Source organism: Xiphophorus couchianus, chromosome 14 (assembly GCF_001444195.1).
Source record: "Xiphophorus couchianus chromosome 14, X_couchianus-1.0, whole genome shotgun sequence".
Taxonomy (NCBI): Eukaryota; Metazoa; Chordata; class Actinopteri; order Cyprinodontiformes; family Poeciliidae; genus Xiphophorus; species Xiphophorus couchianus.
The window spans coordinates 5,794,541-5,815,947 of NC_040241.1; the positions used below are offsets into that span (position 1 = coordinate 5,794,541).

Genomic DNA, 21,407 nt, shown 5'->3' on the forward strand with positions numbered 1-21,407 from the left:
ATTGTTTAAGTAACTCGATCTTTAATTATTCAACTTTGTGCTCGGGCTCCTGAAAGGGGGAAACGTTTCACGTTCATCTCCTTCTTTTTGGAAGACAGACACCGCCCTCTAGTGTTAGGCGAGCTGAATTTCAATCACCAGGAAATCCCAGGAACAATACCTTTAATTCATCCGCTGAATTAAATAAATTAAAACTTGTAAAAATGTGCTGGAACTTGTGGCAGTGTAATCATAAAATGTACAAAACGCTGAGCTATAGATTGTAAAAGTGTCAAAATATTAAACTTGTCTGCAAATCTAGAGCATGGTCTGCTGCACTTTACAATCCAAAGAGCCATTTTGGTTAAATATCTAGATTTTTGATAAATATCTCCTAGAGATAATCTGAACATCTGTTTCACTTGTATTTTTTGGGGTTAAAATAAAGACATACCCCCCCCCAAAAAAGGCTACATTTTCTTATATGGGACATTTGCACATAGTTTCCACTCATGTAACGCGAAAAATAGATCTAAATTAAAATGGGTGGTATTTTAAGTGTCACTGTTGTGGAAATTAAATACAATTAATGAAAAAACTGAAAAATTGCTAAAGCTCAAATTTTTTTATGTCTATTTTAAAAGCCTCAGTTGATTTTTTAAATTTTCTTATTGTTTTTAGTCACAGTTTTTAAAAGCCATTGTGGAAGGCCCAAAGATATGGGTTGCAACATGAACACAAAGTGTATTTAAAGTTTAATGGGTTGATTAGAGCAATATTATTTTACATTTTTGCTATCGTTTTGCAACAGAATGAAAGCCTGAAAGGCTTCCTCTTTTAGTGACGTTACAACAATGGAGGTTGTAACATTGTAATATCTGTGGTAAACCTGTTGAAAACTCGTGGTATGTAGTCAGATGGGACCGAAACTAAAGCATCGTGGTTACATGCTTTATGTATGTATCATTCTGTAAAACACAAAGGAAGCAGGGTAAGGCTGTTTGTTTGTTTTTTAGCACTCCCCAAAATATTTGTAGTCATAGGACAAGTGAAATGTGGCTGAGTGGATCAGAATCTGAAACACCATTCAGATTTTTGTGTTATTTTTTTTCTTATTTAAAAAAACAACAACAAACAAACAAAAAACGTAATATCCTTTTGTCTTCCTTGACCATTACTCCAATTTTCCTGCTGATCTGTCATATTCAAATTAAAATGTGATGGGAATTCTGGCTGTTTCATGACATAGTAAAAAAAACACAAAAAAAACTGTTCAAGAGTAGCAAATGCTTTTGTAAGCTATAATGTTTAAACAATACTGTTAATTTACCCATGTTAGACTTTTGAAAGTATCCAGTTTTAATTTCACTTTCCCTCCCTTAAAGTAAACAAGCTGCTCCATCCCAATGGTATTTTTCCATCTGTGTTCAACTCCTTCAAAACTCTTCTTGTTATGAACAACATACACACTTGACATATTCATAACTGTGATTAAAATCAGACAAGTGTGTCATACGGATTATTACGCTAATCTAAGAAAGGAGGTTAATTACAGTCTGGAGAATCCAAATACAATGTGAAATTGACTGGCTAGACGATGTCATTGGACTCTTACTTGTACACACAACAACTAATAATTCTTCTTAATGTAATTCTTATTCTTCGTCTTCGTATTATTCATTTAATTTGTTGATGTTTTGGTCCCTGTTTAGCTTGGATGTGGACAATAACTTGACTCCGGCCGCACCTGCTGTAAAGAAATCAGGCCTGAAGGACTAGTAGGACCAGGTTAAGTCGATATTGAGCCACACCCTTAGTCTCTGGGAGTTCACCGTCCTAATGTGTGCAACACTCGAGTCACTCCTGCAACAGTCAACTTTACTAACCGCTTGTCAAAGACTCAGGATTGTGCCGCACCCACGGACAGTGGCACATCATCGCTCTCGCAATGCCTCCTCCTCATTGTCCGTCTCCTGTTGTGACGTTAGTGTAACAACTATAATACAATGCGTCAGAGAGCAATTATAAATGGAGATTGTTGAGATGGAAATTGTTTGTGAATTATTGTCTTTAGTTTGTCTTTTCAGTTATTCTTCATCTTTTACATTTGTCGCACAAAAATGTCGGTTTTTAGCCAAAGTGGGTTGGCTTTCATAATGAATGAGCGCCCTTTTGCCAGCAAACAGATCCGGGTTTAAGAGAATCGGGGGGAAAACTGAGCAGCAGACTAACAAGGCCTGGAGTAGACTGAACTCTCTCGTTGCACTAAGGAAGATCTGGTTTGATTTTGAGGTAAACTCAAAATCAAACCAGATCTTCCTTAGTGCAACAAGAGAGTTGCACTAAGAGTCGTTCACTTTCCTATAACTTACCACCTAGCGTCATAACGTCAATCAGCCGTGAATCATTTCCCGCAGTCTAATCCTACAACAATAACTGCAGACAGGAAAGCTGATTGATTTCGAGAACGAGGACAATGCGCCTTTTCTAGCAGGTGTACGAGACAGAGGCTACAGCGGAGGAACTGTTTGTGGGAGAAGCAGAAAGAACAACTTCTGCTCGTGCAATGACGTACGGGGAATGTTGCTCGTAATTGTTTGGTTGTACAAACTGGAAAATGTCGATATTTCAGATGATAAAGCTCACTGAGGTGGAGTGTGGAGGGATTTATTTAGAAGGCGCCTCCAACCTCATACGCGCAAAGTTCGTCAGCAAAGATAAATTGCCCAAATTCAAGTGGAGATATGTAATTTTGAACAAAAACAGATCAATTGGAGTGACTGAAACATCTTCAGTAGGTTCAGTTTAACTTAGACTCCTCATCTCCTGCTTCTAAGCAAACAGGCCTTCGCATCCTCTGCAGTCCCAAGAACTGCTGCCGTACTGTCACACCTCAGATGTCCCATCTTCCACCTCGGCTATGGATTGTCTTACTGCTTTTAAAATGTTGTGAACCAAATCAGAAGATGCTGGTGCTGAGGCATTCCACGTACGGAGAACCTGGAGAAAATACCCCAGGTTGAGAGTCACATACCCAAAGGAACTTTGCCGCCAAAGCTGCTTTACCGGTACATAGCCACAAATACTGGCTAAAAAGAGAAAATAGCTTCTTTTACTATGTTGTCACAAGGCATTGTGTGTCAAATTTTGAGGAAACAAATGAATTAAATTTTGTAACAGGATAAAATGTGGAAAAAAGTGACACGTCGTCGATGCTTTCTGAATGCCCCCGGTAGGCCGACAAGTCATCTTGCTCGTTAAAATGCTAATTATGGTTCCATGGACGACTGGAAAAGTGCTCACTTCACACCAGTAACTAAGCCAGAACAGGCAATGAGTGCCGTGGTACTGTGCACACACCTCAGTCTCTTTAGCGGCGGAAGGCATACTTCTTCCATTGATCACATCGCAACACCCTCTCCATCACATTCCTGTCCCACAGATTCATACTAACAATTCAGGTCAGAGCAACCGGTTGAACAGGCAAGTGTTCCCGTACATACAGAAAGAACTCTGTTCGCTTTTGGTTTGCCTCAATTGTGTATAATCATTCACTTTTGAAAGAGGTTTTTCTTACTAAGTGAACTTCAGTTGAAAGGTGATAATTATAGGCTACAAACGAGATAAACTAAAGAGAGGCCGAAGTGCCGCTGAAGGCGGTGTGACAGAGCCGATTAATGAAGAATTACTGAACTACTTGCACACAATAACTAAAGAGCTATAATTATGAGACTTTTGTAGATAAATGAACAAGCCAGAGAAAAAACTACCACTGATCAGTTTTTGTCAAAGACGTGCGATGTGGATTTTTCTTGTTAGATCAGTTGTCTTTGCCCTTAGTAACTTTCACGTGAGTGACTGGAAAAGTTTACTGCAGGCCGGTTGCACACATAATGCTGCTTTTCTTTTGGCTTTGGTCTGTGGCGTATCATACATGTTCAGTGAATCGGTAGCTGTACATAAAAGCCTATAAATTAGAGCCGCATGACTTCAAATAAATCTATAATTGCTAATGTGTAACTGAAAATGGCAATGAAGAAATCGATTTGTAAAGTCACAACCTCAAACTTTAACGGGAATATTTTGTGACATTTAACTAGGCATAAAGAAATATTTTGGATGTTACTTTCCAGTTTATGGCACCATAACAAGTATTCTGTCACTTTTTTCTACACACATGCATGCACACACACGCACACGTTAAACTTAAAATTTAGCTCCAGCTAATCCAAATATTTTAACCTCCTTAAGTGTTTTTGAGAAACATAATGGTATTTTCTCACTTGATAGTCCAGTAGACTTGATTTTATTGTTGGCCAAAATTGCAGCCACTGTTACAATTTCAGCTGGCGCGGTTCGCTTTCGCAGTGCACCGTGACAAATGAACCAAACTCTTTGAAAAACTTGTTCACTCCCTGGCCTGTGGGGGCGCTGTACCAAGCACCAGGAAGGAAACGGCACGAAAAACCTCTGAAGAAGATACAGAAAAAGCGGAACTTTTTTCTCCACAAAATGTTTTAAAAATGGGGTGGCATCAGATTTTAGAGGTCTAGGATTTTTTGTCTTGTCTTTGGTACAAGACCAAGATCCATTTCTCGTGCTCGCACTTGTACCAGAACCAGAACCAGAATACACCTCAGTTGAGCCTGAGGAGAAAACTAGCAACTTGCCAGCTGTCAGTCAACAGTACCAACTACTCAACATTTGTCATCAATATATATATATATATATATATATATATATATATATATATATATATACAGTATATATACCAAAGCTTATATTTGAAGACAAGAAAGAACATTTGATTATTTTTAAAATCCAAAATTTGTAGAAACAAACAAACAAAAAGACTGGACAGTTTGGATGAAAATATATTTATTCAACTACTGAAAAATTTTTTAAAAATCTGGTAATCTTAGCATAGGTCTAAATGATTAACTCACCAATTTATGGCATATGGTACAGCATTTTGTTCATGCTGTTTGCACGTGACGAGCATACGTCAGCCAGTGAAGGCTTCATAATTTAACCACCTGTACGTTCTTAATAACATAACATATATCATGACAACAAATGCAGTACTTTGATGGCATCGGCTTTAGCAATGCTGCAGGAATAAAACGTGTTGGAAAACATTTTGCAACACAAATATTACGCGTAGGTTTACACGAGCTGTTTTTCAATTTAACAACAATTAAAAAAATGAAATAAAATAAAATATTTTATTTGGTGGTTTATGTTAAAAACTTGGTGGTTTTTAACATAAACCACCAAGTTTTACAATGTAACCAGACCTCAAAATCCCAGTCCCGTTGCATAAATCAAAATCAAATCAAATCAAAGTTGGCTTATGCTGATTAAGAAAAAAAAACAACAACACCCAAACAAAAAACATCAGCACTTTTCTTGCAACTCTTTAAAAGTGTAACAGGACATGCTACTTAATTGTACTCCAGTGATCTAAAGTCTTACATTCACGTTTGAACTTTAAATAATAAATAAACATTAAACGGTCCAGTTTAGTCATTTTTCTTTAGTTGCAGAAATCACAAGTCACTAGAAACATTGGTTTCTTCACATTGCTGTGAAGGCCAGCATATACACGGTGACCAGCAGAGCTGCAAGGGAAGGGAGGAGAAAATAAGGCAAATACATTAGTTTAAATAAATAAATTTTAAAACAACCAACAAAAAAAAACTCAATAAAAATCGTGCTTAGCTTACCAGGAAAGAAAGAGGAAGCGTAATTGATGGGGGCATTGTTTAGCAGGTTGGTGAGGTTAGCGGTAGGATCTGACAAGTTTGTACGACTTGTCAATAATCGGAACGTTGTTTTTCCCAGCTTTAAGGTCTCTGACAGAAAAAGGAAAACAAAATAACATTAATTGGAGTATAAATTCATGTTTATAAGTGCTTAAAGTGATTGCTTACTGGTGTCGTAAGTTCCAGTTGAAACTGACAAAGCATAATTTGCTGTTCGGACAGAACTGTCTGGTAGATCAGCTGAAAATGTGCACTGGATTTTGTTGCCGTTGACTGTGCCCCGCTCATTGCTTGAGTTCTGCGGCTGAAGAGAGAAACAATTGGATTATTTAAATGTTCAGGGAGAACTTGGGTCATACAAACTGAAAAAACAATGGACCCTCGCCCATTTACCATTCCGACGTAAGCTTAACTTACCGATGTGTGATTTATCACCAAATTGTCAATGATGCCAGTGAAGAATCTGACATTGCCATTTTCGTTTGCACAAATGTAAGCCGTGTGAGTGCCATTCTGCCGACCACAACAACGATATGATCAGTTTCATTGATTTAGACAACACTGTACTTCAGTCTGAAAACATTAAAATCTGTACGTTTACATATGACATACCGCAATTTCACTGGTTGAGAGTCCAGCAGCAACATAGCCATCTGACTGTCCTGAGAGCTCAAAGTTGTATATTTGGCCACTTTGTTGCTTGACAGATAGGAAATAGCAATTCTCTCCAGCATCGGGATTGCACTTTGAGGGTTCGGCTGCACAGAGCTTTGTGGTGCCACATTCTTTCCGGGTTATAACTGTCTGCAACAGGGAAGGCAAATAATTAAAATCTTGTACTTTGAAACAAACCACTATGAAAGAGGAAAGCTGCATTATTCTTAAAGTTAAAGTAATTCATCCATCCGTCGTGTTTTTAAGTCAAAAAATGTTTAAAGTTGACAGGAAATTTTGAAAAAGAATCACTTGATAATTATGTGCTATTGAAATATTGTAAGATTAATACCTGAACACCAACTATAAAGTCTTAAAAAATGCAAACATTTTAGAAAGACTTAAACAAATCTGACAGGTTTTACAGCACTTGTCAGAGTTGCTGTAAAACCTGGCGGCCCGCCAGGCTTACAATACACTGGGGGAAACGCTGAATAGCCTCATGCTACTGCTGACAAGAATGCATAAGCTCGTACAATTAGGAGGAAACTACATTAAGTTTAGCTTCAGTGGAAGGTGTGCTGGGATGAAACCATCACCCCTTGAGAGAAAATATGAATGCCAGGCCAGGTCTGAAACCAAAATATTTGTTTATATAAGAACAGAGGACATGTTTGGTATAAGAGCTGCAGTTGTCATGTATTGGGACGAGCTCGCCATTTTAGAAGCCACTGTCAATTCTACTGTGTTTCTGGGTATGCTTGTGGAAACTGAGCTTTAAGTTCTTTTTCACAACGGCTCTCTTTTCCATTTGGCGAGAATTCTCTGTACGCGTGCCTCCCTTACCGAAAGTTGGGAGATGAGAACCCCTGTTGGTGCCACTGTGGTTGCACTGTTTCCGGTCGGTGCTGGGGTTGTTGTGTTGGCAATCTCGTTGGTTACGTTGTTATCAGGGTTTGCCAGATCTACCGCGCTGACCTTTATAACAGAGGTGGGAGCACCCAGGCCATCGTTAGCTGAAAGCAGAGAAAGCACATAGTTTTTAGTTAAATTTGAACATTTTCTGCTCTTGTTAAAATGTTGCATTTCCTTGTGAAGTCACTGTGAGATGTTGGCTTACTGTCGTTGTACTCTCCCGTTGAAACCGCAACGCCGAGGGTTGTTGCTCGAGTTTTTGGTTCTGGAACAGTGGCAAGGAATCTGCACTGAATTGCTTTGCCCTTGATCTTGCCCTTCACTGAGTTCACATTGAGCTCCTGAGCAGAAAGTACAACAGAAGTTTTAGAAAGTTAAGCAGATGGGAATTTGCAGACAAAAGAAGCCAAAAAGCTATTCAACATGTTACCTAGTTGAAACTGACCTTTGATGGTTTCTTATCAATGTAACCTTAAGAGATAACTGTAAAACTCACCTGTGAAATATTCAGAACACCATTGTTGAGGATCGAACTAAAGAATTTGACTTTGCCCTTGCTGTTTGCACAGATATAAGTCGGGTCTCCCTAAAGGAGGAAATTGGGTAAAGTAAATGGTACTGTCAGAACCAAAGTTACAGAAATACAAAATATAGCTGTAGTCCTTTTATCTTCCAGTGAGTTGATGACGGTAAATTACCTGCCCACCGCCACCTGTCAGAGTTGCTGCAATGTATCCGTTTGATTCTCCTGAGAGATCGAAGTTAAAGTTTCGACCACTTTCCTGCTTGGCAGCCAAGAAGAAGCAAGACCCTGCTACAAAGGGGTCACACTTAGGGGGCTCAGCTATACACAGCTGTTTGGATCCACACTCAGCATTAGTGACGTTGGCCTGCAAAAGACATAACAGCCATCACAGTGGATAGAATGATTTACAGTTTAACCATTAACAAAAAATATCTACAATGGCCCGCTCTAATCTTTTGCATTTAAAAGAAAAAAAATCTTTTTCATTTACCTCAAGGGTTAGCACTGTTGTGTTTGGGGACACTGGGACAAATTGTGTTGATGCTGCCATTGATACACTCGTCACGGTGACTTCTGTTGCTGTCATATTGCTGGCTGGGGTTGTCGACACGTTGGTGAGACTTGTCACTGAGCTTTCTGCTGTTGCTGTCATATTGGTGGTTGGGGATGTCGACATATTGCTGGGACTTGTAACCTTTATTCCTGCTGTTGTTAACGTATTGCTAGGTGTTGCTGTCGTAGTGTTTTCAGTGCCCACAAATCTCCCAGACAGCATCACCAACAGAACACAGAAGATAAGTCTTTTATCCATGCCTACAGAAAATAGCAAAATAGACAGAGTCATTCCTGATGGGGAATTTTGATACACTTAGAGATGAGAACATAACTTTGAGAGTTTTCAATTCACCCAAATTTCCTCCAAAATATTATGAATATTTACTCTTAATTTAATCCCAACTCTAATATTTGTCATTATCCAGATCAGTATTTAATAGAGACTGGATGGACTATCTGCACACAATTAGACGTAAGACACATGTACAGGAGAGCTTGGAAAACGTATTGTCCAGAACAGTGTCCAGACAATGTTAACTGACAATGTACTGTGTCAATGGACAGAAACCAGCCACAATGCATGTCCAATGTGGTTTTTATGATTTAACATACCATTGTGTGTTCTGTAGTTAGACTGTTTCAATGGCGTTTCTATAGTCATTTGCTTGCTACAGCAGTTCTGTAGTTAGGTGTTCCTACGACAGTTTACGGCATTTCCGTGGAGAGAAGGCTGTGTAGGGAATTGTGAAAATAATCGCAACAGAGACTTTATAAAACATTCTGACTTTAACCAGATTCATCCTTGAGACTTTCTTTAAAATCAGGAATGTGCTATAAGATTACTATTCCTGTAGACAATTCTGATGTCATGGCTTCGATAGATACGTCCCGCCATCTAAGTTAATTGGAGGCAATTCTGTTGATTTATTGTAGGCAAAACTCAAACATATACAGTACAGACCAAAGGTTTGGACACACCTTTTAATTCAATGAGTTTCCTTTATTTTCATGACTATTGACATTGTAGATTCACACTGAAGGCATCAAAACTATGAATAACACATGTGGAAATATGCACTAAACAAAAAAGTGTAAAACAACTGAAAATACCCCTTATATTCTAGTTTCTTCAAAGTAGCAACCTTTTGCTGTGATTACTGCTTTGCACACACTCTGCATTTTCTTGATGAGCTTCAAGAGGTCGTCACCTGAAATGGTTTTCACTTCATAGGTCAACCTGCCCTGTCAGGTTAATAAGTGGGATTTATTGCCTTATAAATAGTCTTGAAAATAAAGAAAACCCATTGAATTGAAAAGTGTGTCCAAACTTTTGGTCTGTTCTCTACTTCCTTATGTGACATGCGATTCTGCTCACCTGACCAAAATTTGTTTTAAGATTTTCTTTTACTACATTTTAAGCTCTGCAAACACGGCAAGTGCATCCAGAATGAAATACATGACTCTCTTTAGCTGCGGCCAACAACAGCTCAAGACTTTTGATGACCTCTGCCACGTCCGCTAAAATGCCGAACGGCGGGCTGAAGTATCAGTGATGTTTGAGAGCAACTTATTAAAGTCAGTGAAACTCCTGCATCGGCAACACTGAAGTCGCAAACCCAGACAACATAAGCTAATGTCCAGGAATTTCCCCAGTGTGGAACAACAAAGGATGTTTCTGCTTTTTTATTCCGTTCAAAAAATTTGGTTTGAAGTTGCGAACCACGCAATGCTAAGTTCTCCTGCATTGCAAATTAACAGAATAAAAATTTTGATTTCAGTAAAGAAAAAAAATTTGAAATTAATTTCACTTATTTACATCCTACTTAGGAATTAGGATTAGGACTACACTCCAGAAACAGAAAGAAGCTGCAACATGAGTTAGGAACAGAGTCAGGAGCAGAGCCCTGGGTGTTTCAGACTTGACTCAGACGCATTTCCTTAATTTACCACTAAAGCATTAAAAGGGATTCTATCATTTTTTGGTGCTGAAGTCTGAATTAATAATGAAAAAAATATTCTTTTTGCCTTACAAATGTACAATTTCATAACATCAAAGAAATAGTCATCATCAATAGGTGACACTAAATGCAATAAAGTAAAAAAAAAAAAAGTAGAAAAAAATGAATTATTCTGGTTTTTTTTAGCAACCAGAAATAATTTTGGTCATCCTTACTGACATAACCATCATACAATAAAAGGTATGATGTAAAGTCATAGAGAGAGAAAGAGAGAAGAAAATGCTTTCCTCTTTTTAATTAGTGGTTTGAATTGCAATTGAAATTAAAATACCGCTGAAGTACTGCAATTAGTCCAGTAAGGAGAAATATTTCACAATGGAGAGCGTCTTTTTTTTATTTTTATTTTTTTACCTGTGAATCTTCTTGTCGTCAGTCTAATCGGTTGTTCCTCGGCTGTCAGAATTACTGCCCCAAAATATGATCTGCAGGTGGAGTGTCTCTGCTGCTTTCTGCAAACTCCCAAAGGAAGATGTGACACCTGTTTACTGTGTGTCACTATTTAAGATTAGAAGGAGGAGTTAAAATAACTGAAACCTCAAGCAAAAGTATTTGGTAAACTGCGTAGTGGCATTATCAGATCAGTTCCTGTAAAACAACTTGTTCAGAAGAATTCAATCAAAAGTATGTAGTGTATGTGTGCCAGGGGTGTGTGTGTGCATGTGTGTGTGTGTGTGCGCCGTGTGCACATGCTTAGCCATCCTGTTTAGGACCATTTCTGGCACACTGCGGGTACAACAAGTCCTGAACGTATCACAATTGTTTTTATAGTAAACCTACATCTAAAGTTGCTATTGACATACATTTTTCACCAAGTGTTGACAACAACCCAAGTAACCTATACATAGAAATAAAGTAAAACAAATAAGTTGAGAAATTAAGTTATGTGTAATAATGTAAAATAGCACAGGTGAAAAGTATTGAAGACTCTTTCTGATATTTAGTTAATACTTTGACCTCCAAACTTCAGTGATGGGATGATGTACCTCCAAACATGGTTTGTGTTTTATGGCAGCCAAAGAGTTCAACTTTACTGTCATCTGACTAAACTATGTCACAGGCTTGTCCAAATGTTGTGCGGCAAACTTTCAAGGAGTGTCAACAAGCTTTTTCTTCAAAAATGGATACCAGCGGTGTGAGTAGGGCCGAGGCAGGAAAGGCAAATGCTAAAGTCGCCAGCAAAGAGGGGCAAGACGAAAAATAAACTTTGGTAAGGAGGAAGGAGCCTGGAGGGAGTCTGGAAGATGCTCGGGAGGATGAGGGTGGAGACGGGGAGGAGGTGGGTCCGCGGTTGTTTGGCCTTTTGAAGGAGCTCTTGCGTGGTGATTGGCTGGAGCGGAGCGACAATCCGGTGCTGGTTGGCTGAGGCTGAGGCGTGGTAATTGATGATGCCGATAGGCTGAAGAGAGTCTCACAGCTTGAATTTATGCCTATAAGGCTACATAACAATGAACCGATTGTATTGTGCAATTATTCTGCATTATACCTTTGTTGACTAAGCTACACGTGGCTGAATGAAGCTAAAACAATCATCCATAAAACTTACTCAAAAATAGAACTGGGACACAAAAGTTACATCGATTCATAAAATATAAACTTGCACACACAAAAAAAAGCTTCTCCAAGTCCCAACACAGGTGGATGTAAATGTATATATTACTCAGTCTTTCTTTGTGTGCTTTCCATGCAGGGCCGGCCCAAGCCTCCATGGGGCCCTAAGCGAAATGTAATTTTGGGGCCCTCTAGTTCTGCTAGCAAGGGGGACCGGCTGCAATCAGCAGTCCGATCACTAGCTCATTCTCACACCTGCTATAAACTTATTGCATCTCAGGCAGTGCTGTTTACATTATATACATGTATAATAGGATACATTTATTGGCCAACTGATGTCTGAAACTGAAATTATTCATAGTGAAATTGTGTGTCTTTGATATTACAATGACAGAAATTATTACTAAAAAACAAAACAAAAAAAACCTCAGCTCCACCGAGGGGGCCCCTTAGTGGCTCTTGGGCCCTAAGCGGCTGCTTAGTTTGCTTCTGCCTTAGGCCGGCCCTCTTTCCATGCTCCCATGTGGAAACAAATACTTAATCATTGCAGTTTCTAAACCTGCCACTATGAGCGCTATAATGCATGGGTAACATAACAGTAATATAATTTCCTAATATACAAAAAAAGGTCTGTCCTAATTAACATAAGACAATCTTTTGTTAGTCCTACAAAGGGTAATCTTAGGAATTTGTCATATTAGGAAATAATATTATTAGCTACAAGTTTTTAAAAGAACAGTTAGCTATTTTTTCTTGGCCCTCTTTATATTACCTTGTGGACTGCTGGCGCCCATTTAGCTGCATAGCATAAAAAATATCAAACACTACATTTAAAGATAACGATACTTTGCTGAACTCCCCTCTTCCTGTACAAGTCGGCTTGTTCAGCTGTGATGCGCCTCCCCTTACTGCGGCTGATGCAGAGTGGCGGACAGCGCACGAGTGAGTGGGCTGAGTTTTGTAGCACAAGTAACTTCCATGTCTAAAAACCTTAAATTGTCTGGTGCTCAAGGCAGAAAGAGAAGAGAAAGGAGGGAAACACGTGACGAAAACAGAGGTGGCCATAATGTAATGTAGCTGCGAGGAGCTAATCAGTAGCTTAGCCAATTTTTCTTGATTGCTGCCAACTCAAACTTCACATTTTTACCCGTTAGGAGTTTTTCCTTGTGGGACACCTTGGTAATAATAGACGTCTTTATAAGCTATGGGTTTTAATTGAAACAGCTGATATTCATTTGTACTGAGAAGGGGAAATACTTACTGTATGGATTATTTGGGTTGTTACCAACACTTAATAGCACCTCTGGAAATCTGTCTACTATTCAATACTTATTTTATCCACCATATGTGGAGAAAGTGCAATGCTAGAGATAGAATAACAAGGATGGACCAAGTGTTTCCTCCAGAAATACATATTTATTAAACCTTTGTACATATATGTAGACATACTATGATTAAAAATTCATAGTAAAATATGTATTAATGTTGTTACCTTCACCAACATATAGTACCATAATTAGTATCCGCCTTATATTGACACATCCATACACACCAGCCAGTAAAGACTTCATAATTCAGGAACAGCTAACAACGCCACCATAACAATAAAACAATATAATGTAAAAAGAAGTCAGATTAGAAAGTTTTTTAATATGCACCAGTGAAATAGGCTTTAAAGGTAATCAGACCATGAAGCCCCAAAGCTGTTACGCATGATGATATGCTGGTAAAAATCACACAATCTTTCTTTGTAGCTCTTAAAAAGGTATTTTTTTTTCTTCATGTGTAGTCCATTAAATTTCATTTTATGTTTAATTCATACGACAGAGCAGAATTGCAACAATCCCGTGGGTAAATAATTTTATGCTAATAAATAGAAGCATTTGACTTCATTTCGCTTTTAGTTTCAGAAACACAAACTTAAAACCCTTAAAACATAGGGTTTTAAATTTATAACAGACTTGATTTTTTTTGTTAATTTCTTCAAATAATAACGACTCAGTACAAAATGAATCCTACTAAACTAAGAAAAACTGTGCACAGGACATCGATAGGAACTTTGCGGCTTTCTTCGAGCACGGTGGACATCAGTGGCTTCACCCTGCCGTGAAAGCCAGCAAACACATGGTGGCCAGCAGAACTGTAGGGGGACAACAAAGAAGAAATAAATACAATATCTTGTTAATTTTAATGTCAGAGATCAGCAGATTTAGAGAACCACTAATGAAAACTGTGTGCTGCACGTAGGCCTGTCACGATAGCAAATTTTGCTGAGCGATTAATTGTCTCAAAAATTATTGCGATAAACGATAATATTGTTTGAAGACCTTTTTACACTGATTTAATGAAAATGATGTCATAATCCATGCGATTTCTTGCCAAAGATAGATACACTTTATTTTCAAAAGAACACTAAACACTGGAACTGATAAACAAAATAAACAAAACAACCAAAAACAAAAATAAAATGGATTCTCAGTCTCCATTAACAAAAAACTCACTTGAAAAAAAACCCTAAACAACATAAAGTAAAAGTGGAAATAAATACTGCATTCAACCAAAAGACTGCAGATTATGAAGTCTGTATATGATGTTGCCCTTCAGTAATAATTAGATTTAAATAGAGAAGATGGGCACATCGACTACCTGATGCAATAGTTCACACTACACGATTTTTTGCTCCTATTTTTCCCTTTACAACAATCTTAAAACGTTGGTCTTTCTAAGATTGTGTGGTGTGTTATGGTAGATCGTCCTCTGATCTAAATCAGAGGTTTTTCCCCACTGGGAGCTTTAAAGCAGCCTGTTGAATGTGACAGGCAGCCAATCAGAAAGCTAGGATTCCCTCAGTGCTTTCTGAGGAGAAATTACAGAGGGGAATCCCAAACAGCTGATACAGCGCAACCCGAAGTCCAGCGGACGTGGAAACAACATTAATGTTTATTCAACATGCAAAGAATATAGAAACAACAAGAGGAGGAGTTGGAGCGAAATTGCTACCCCGGTAACTTTTCAGCTGTTCTTCGTTAACGTGACATAAATAGGTTATAATGATTTTCATTCAGTCAGGACTTTACGCTGACACTAGCCACATGCATTGCAGGTAGATTGTAGTAAAGCATTGATTAATGCCTGGTTTTAAAATTAGTTAACTGAACTTGTAGCCATTATTTTGTGCCCATTGTTGGACACCACACAGGACCGAACCCGATGAACCGTTATACCTAGGATTTCTGTCGGCTAATGTGTGGTCTGTCAGGGTTTGAAAACGGCCGACAATCGGCCGACAGCTCTAAGATCATAGTGTGCGCTGGGCTTTACACTAAGGAAATGAGGAAGGAGTTGTCAGTGGAGAGCATCGGAGTTGAGCCTTTTTTTCATTCAGTGTTATTAACAGAAAGAGAAAAAGGCCGGAAGAGATGATAATGGCGATAATTAAAATGACATCGATAGTTTTAATTTATCGTACAATTAATCAATTTATCGTTTATCGCGACAGGCCTAGCTGCACGTAGCCTTGAGAACATATTTTATGGAGGAGCTTTGACACTTGGGAAAATTGTCCTGGGAAGAAACCAGAGAGGCCTTGGAGACATTCAGTTAAATAGAAGAGTAGATTTATTTACTGGTAAAGATAACTTGTGTAGTTTATTTTTTTAAAATGGCATGTCATAATAGTTATTATGCTTTTCTGTATGTGTATTAGTGTAGTAGCTATCAACCCTCCCTTTTGACTGGTATTGCATTAGCACACACAACCCAACTTTGGTGTGACATCAGGCATTCACAAAGTGGCATTCCTGCATAGGCCTGTCACGATAAACGATAAATCAATTAATCGTACGATAAATTAAAACTATCAACGTCATTTTAATTATCGTCTCTTCCGGCCTTTTTCTCTTTCTGTTGATGACACAGAATGAAAAAAGGCTCAACTCCGGTGTTCTCACTCCTCATTTCCTTAATGTAAAGCCCAGCGCACAAGATCTTAGAGCTGTCAGCCGATTGTCAGCCCATTTTCAAAACCTGAGACCACACATTAGCCGACAGAAATCCTAGCTATAGCGTTTCGATCGGTTCGTTCCTGCCATGTGGTGTCCAACAATGGGCACAAAATAATGGCTACAAGTCCAGTGAACTAATTTTAAAACCAGGCATCAATCAATGCTTTACTACAATCTACCTGCAATGCATGTGGTTAGTGTCAGCGTAAAGTCCTGACTGAATGAAAATCATTAGAACCTATTTACATCACCTTAACAAAGAACAGCTGAAAAGTTACCGGTTTATAAACTGCGGTAGCAGTTTCGCTCCAACTCCTCCTTTTGTTATTTCTATATTCTTTGCACAAAATGTTGAATAAACATTAATGTTGTTTCCACATATCATCTCCAATGTCCGCTGGACTTCGGGTTGCGCTGTCAGCTGTTTGGGATTCCCCTCTGTAATTTCCCCTCAGAAAGCACGAGGAGAATCCGCGCTTTCTGATTGGCTACCTGTCACAGTCAACAGGCTGCGTTAAGATCCCAGTCGGGGAAAAACCCTGATTTAGATCAGAGCGGCAACAACGATCTACCATAACACACCACACACTACAGGATGATCGGTTATGAAATCACAAGCGACAATCTTAGAACAGCCGACATTCTAAGATTGTCCTAAGGGGAAAAATAGGGGCAAAAAATCCATGTAGTGTGAACTATTGCATCAGGTAGTCGATGTGCCCATTTTCTCTATTTAAATCTAATTATTATCTAATTATTAAGGGCGACATAGTATACAGACTTCATAATCTGCAGTCTTTTGGTTGAATGCAGTATTTATTTACACTTTGGCTTTATGTTGTTTAGTTTTTATTCAAGTACATTTTTTGTTAATGGAGACTGAGAATCCATTTTGTGTTTGTTTGTTTTGTTTATTTTGCTTATCAGTTCCAACGTTAAGTGTTCTTTTGAAAATAAAGTGTATCTATCTTTGGCAGGAAATCGCATGCATTATTACATCATTTCCATTAAATCAGTGTAAAAAGTTCTTCAAACAATATTATCGTTTATCGCAATAATTTTTGAGACAATTAATCGCTCAGCAAAATTTGTTACCGTGACAGGCCTATTCCTACATCACACAGCCTTAGATTCATTAACTTACCTGGTAAAAATGAATGTGTGTGTGTGACCGGGTAAACAAAGGAAGCGCTGTTGCCAATCAAATTGGAGGTAGGGTCTGACAGGTCAACTACGACAGTCGTTTGAGTTTTGGATTTTAACAGTCCCAGCTCCCCAGTACCTCAGCAAAGATGCAAAAACACAAAAAGATTTCAATGCATGTTACCAATGATTTTGACAAATACGCTTCTTCTCTGAGCAACAGTGAAATTATGCAAGTGCTTTAAGTGCTTTCTTACTGGAATTGTAAGGTCCAGTAAAAATACCAATAGCGTAACCTGCTGCTCGCTTTTCTGTGTCAGGTAGATCAGCTGTAAATGTACACCGGATTTTACTTGAGTTGACGGATCCGTGCTTTTCAGTTACGTTCAGCAACTGAAAAGAGAAACTGAATTAATTGAAAGTAAAAGCATACTGTGTCCATCTAAACTTCGGGTTGCAGATGCTGATAAATATTTCCCAACACCTACTAATGCTATAAAAGCTTTACTCACATCCGTCACATTTGGTACAAGATTATTGAAGAAGCCAGCGAAGAAACGCGCATCACCGTTGTGGTTCGCACAGATGTAAGCTATCCCACTGTCATTCTGTTGAAAAATATACCATTATATCACTTTTCATATTCCTCTTCAAAATCATACTATAATCTAGAATCATAAAAAGTGTGCACTACCAGATATGCATCAGTTGACAGACCAGCAGAAATGTAGCCCTGTGCCTGTCCTGAGAGCTCAAAGGTGTACGTTTGGTTACTTTGTTTCTTGACAGAAAGGAAAAAGCAGTCTCCAGAGGCAGGATCGCACTTTGAGGGTGTATCTACACAGAGCTTTGAGGTGCCACATTCTTGCCGAGAAATACTGGTCTGCATGGGTGGAGACATGCATTTTAAATATCACAACTTCATAAGACATCCTATAAATGTCATAATTGATTATTGTGTTTTCCTATTCAGCTAGTATTATTATTGTTGTTGCTATTATTTATTTTCCATCTCTTACCATAATTGCATGCATGATGCCTGATGCTGCTGTAGTATTGATGTTGGTTGATGCCACTGTAGTTGCGTTCTTAGCCGATGTTACCGTGGTTATATTGGTATTTTCTGTTTCTGTTATGTTGTCTGTTGCAGTGCTATTTAATGCGACCGTACCGTTTGTCTCAGCATAAGTGGGCATAAATTCCCAGGTCAGCACCACCAACAGAACACTGAGGATCAGACGTTTATCCATGCCTTCAGGAAAGAGTAAGACAATTTAGTTAAGCAATATAAGGCGAAACTTAGCTTCAGTTAGATGTGAGATAAATAGTTCCTGTGAGAGAAAGAGGATAAAAGTTTTAGTTTTTATAAAATACTAAAACAGTTTGAAAAAAAAAGATCTACGCCACTTCATATCCCTAAACAACTAATCAGCAGTTAAGTAAAATTCTTTACATAAATATGTGTATAACTATATTAGCTCTTCATATGGTTGAATGAGTCTTTCTTTGCAATATAGTGGAGTTATAATATGAAAATTATTTTAAAGTGGGCAGAGGATGTTCTTGTGCCTACCTTGAAAGAAAAGATAATTCCTTGGACAGAGTATCTCGTAAATGTTACGTTTAATCCCTAGGCATTACTCTCAGGTGGATTGCTCTTGATGTCCTCTGATTCCCAGGGGAATATGTGACACTTATTTACTCTGTGCCAGTATTGAGGACCTTGGGGGAGGGAGGAGACAGGACAGTTGACACCGAAGGATAGGAAAGAAGTTCATAGGGGTGGCAAGTTACTTAATGAGTTTACTTTTCTAAAGTCCTCCCTAAACACACATTAAATTATGTCAATGATTAGACCAAGGAAGTAAGGGTTTTTCCCCCCTCAGCTTCTCTGATTGCACAGAGAAGCTGGAGTAGTCCCACACAGAAATTTCTTAGCGTTGTATCCCATGAAAATTTACCTTTAATTGATAACAGATGGAGCAAACATATTCACCCACTCACACACCCACCCACCCACACATTAATGGTAGAAAGCAACAAAAAAAAAAACATTGTCACTGAAAAATTAAACAGTGACAAATGACTTATGATGATCTTCTTATTATACACTGCAGTTTGTTTGTTTTTTTCCAATGAGAAAAATTTTCAGTTGTCAAGTTTGTTGTCAATTTTCAGTTGTCAATGTTTGCCATGGTTAAACAAAACGCTCCTTTATGGATCTCCGGTTTCTGTCATAAAATGCGGCGGATGAGTGGTGAGGTAGAATGCCAGGTAAGAGAGATGGTTGTTTTAATATTAAATAATTCTCCAAACAGTCCACAAGATTCTGGCGGCACGGCTGAGCGGAAGCCAGGGCTCACACCAGTAGCAAACAGAATATATGTGTGGCAAATGAACAGGCAGACAGATTGACGCAACAGGCGACGAGGACCCGACAAGGAACAAAGGACAAGTGGGATAAAATACACAGAGGGTAATTACGGGGAGGAGAAACACCTGGGAACAATCAAGGGGAGACAGGACAACATGGAGACTCAGAGACACAGAAACTTGAAATAAATACACAGAAAAACATGGAACATGACAGAACCCTGTACATCTTCCTTGCAAGTATCCATATGGATTGTGGGAAATGAAGGAATCTGTCACGAGAAATGTCCACAGTCAGTACGTGGAGAGTCTGCGCTGCTCAAAGAGTATAACCAGTACTTGTATTTGTGTACAAGCCTTTAGACTGACATCGATAAGCGGAAAACGGGAGGCTCATGAAAATAAAATGACTGTAGTGGCACTAAAAGTTTGTCTCATTAAAAAACAAAATCTGCCGTGCAAGACAAGTATTGTCAAGTATTTCTATGTCAGTGTTTCTTTTTTCAGTGACAATGTTTTTTGATGACTTCTTATTTTTCAGTGTTTCATTTTTCTATGTCAGTGTAAACTGACATCAAAAAAGATGTCGTACATACTCTGGTGTACTGGTTGTACTCTTTGAGCCGCGTGGACTCATGCCGCATACTCTCTGTGAACATTAATCGTGACAGATACCTTCATTTCCCACAATCCATATGGATACTAGCAAGTCTGATGAGCTGGTTGGGTGCATAGTCCGGTTTCTTCTCTATCAGGGTAGCCACCACACAACTGTAAACACTGCACTGAAAGTGCCGACTGTGTTGCACATCCTCGCCACTTTGTGCCGACTCTCAACCTTATCAGCTCAGGGTTGGATACAATACAATTATAGGATTGTGTATACTGAAAAACCTTCTTTTCCCATTGTGAATTTAGATAATCAGATTAGTGCGTGTAATCCTACTCACCCTGCTACCACAGATTTGCACACTGCTTGACATCACTGTCCCCTGTTACCAGTCTACAGAGGATTCCCCTCTATATGGTCTTGCGGGTAAAACAATCGCCGATAAAAGGACACAATCCATTCCTCTGCTTTTACATCACAGATAATTAAAGTCAACTGAGGTCAGAATCTCTGAAGAGGATCAACCTAGAAACCACCTCTTATCTAGTTCAACTTCAATCCCTGATTACGCAATACTTCCTGTTTACTCTGCCTGCCACTCATTGATGGTGGCGATTTTGGCAATGCTGGTACGAGTTCGTCCCATAGTCAGTGGGTGGCTGGTTTGAACCCCACTCTATCAGTCTCTGTTGTTGTGTCCTTGGGCAAAACATTTCACCCACCGTGCCTGCTGGCGGTGGTCAGAGGGCCTGGCAGCCTTGCCTATATCAGACTGTCAGAGGGCAGCTGTGGCTACTATTCAGAGACTTGCCACCATCAGGGTATGAACATGTTTGTGAATGGGTGAATGACTGAATGTAGTGGGAAGTAGGGCTGTTGTAAACTAATATTTTAGTAATCGAGTAATCTATCAATTATTCTTACCATTAATCGAGTAATGGGGAAAAAATGTGTAAAATAAAATATTGATAAATCTAACATAACACCAGTGTTTCTATCGCATATCAACATCAGTCCAGTTTTTCACATTTGAGCTTCCTAACAATAATTTTTCTGTAGTTTAGAGCATTAACCTGTAACAATAATTGCTCACTTTCTAAGTTAACCTGAAGAAAAGTTGTACAAAAATATGAAATTCTATTCAAGTTAATAATAAAGAGACAGGCTCACAAATACGCTTGTAAAAAATGTCTACTCTCCAGCTTTTGGTTTATGTATTCATCTTCAGTGAGTTTGATAGACGAACTCTCACCTTGCCCAACCATTTATAGCATTTGTGTTCATGTTAGCGACAGGATTTCTCACCTTCGTTTGTCA

The 21,407-nt window shown here is 38.7% G+C and overlaps 2 protein-coding genes across 3 annotated transcripts; both read right to left on the minus strand.

The window, feature by feature from the left end:
• Window positions 1-5,350: 5,350 nt before the first annotated feature.
• Window positions 5,351-8,541, minus strand: LOC114157137 (uncharacterized). The gene is made up of 10 exons (XM_028037954.1): window positions 8,330-8,541; window positions 8,012-8,203; window positions 7,810-7,899; window positions 7,519-7,651; window positions 7,245-7,414; window positions 6,357-6,548; window positions 6,162-6,257; window positions 5,913-6,048; window positions 5,706-5,834; window positions 5,351-5,600 (listed from the first exon to the last, which is right to left on the minus strand). The coding sequence occupies exons 1-10, from the start codon at window positions 8,513-8,515 to the stop codon at window positions 5,557-5,559; spliced, it is 1,368 nt and encodes a 455-aa protein (XP_027893755.1). The 5' UTR covers window positions 8,516-8,541; the 3' UTR covers window positions 5,351-5,556.
• A 4,815-nt stretch (window positions 8,542-13,356) lies between these two features.
• On the minus strand, window positions 13,357-18,814 carry LOC114157172 (putative ferric-chelate reductase 1). Of its 2 annotated transcripts, none has more exons than XM_028038025.1 (7): window positions 18,681-18,814; window positions 18,127-18,438; window positions 17,802-17,990; window positions 17,620-17,715; window positions 17,365-17,500; window positions 17,109-17,246; window positions 13,357-14,100 (listed from the first exon to the last, which is right to left on the minus strand). In XM_028038025.1, exons 2-7 carry the CDS (start codon window positions 18,355-18,357, stop codon window positions 14,057-14,059), a joined length of 834 nt encoding a protein of 277 aa, XP_027893826.1. In that variant the 5' UTR covers window positions 18,358-18,438; window positions 18,681-18,814; the 3' UTR covers window positions 13,357-14,056. The 2 variants fall into 2 exon arrangements, with proteins under 2 accessions (XP_027893826.1, XP_027893825.1); XM_028038024.1 differs by having other exon boundaries at window positions 18,127-18,359; window positions 18,681-18,812.
• Window positions 18,815-21,407: the final 2,593 nt, after the last annotated feature.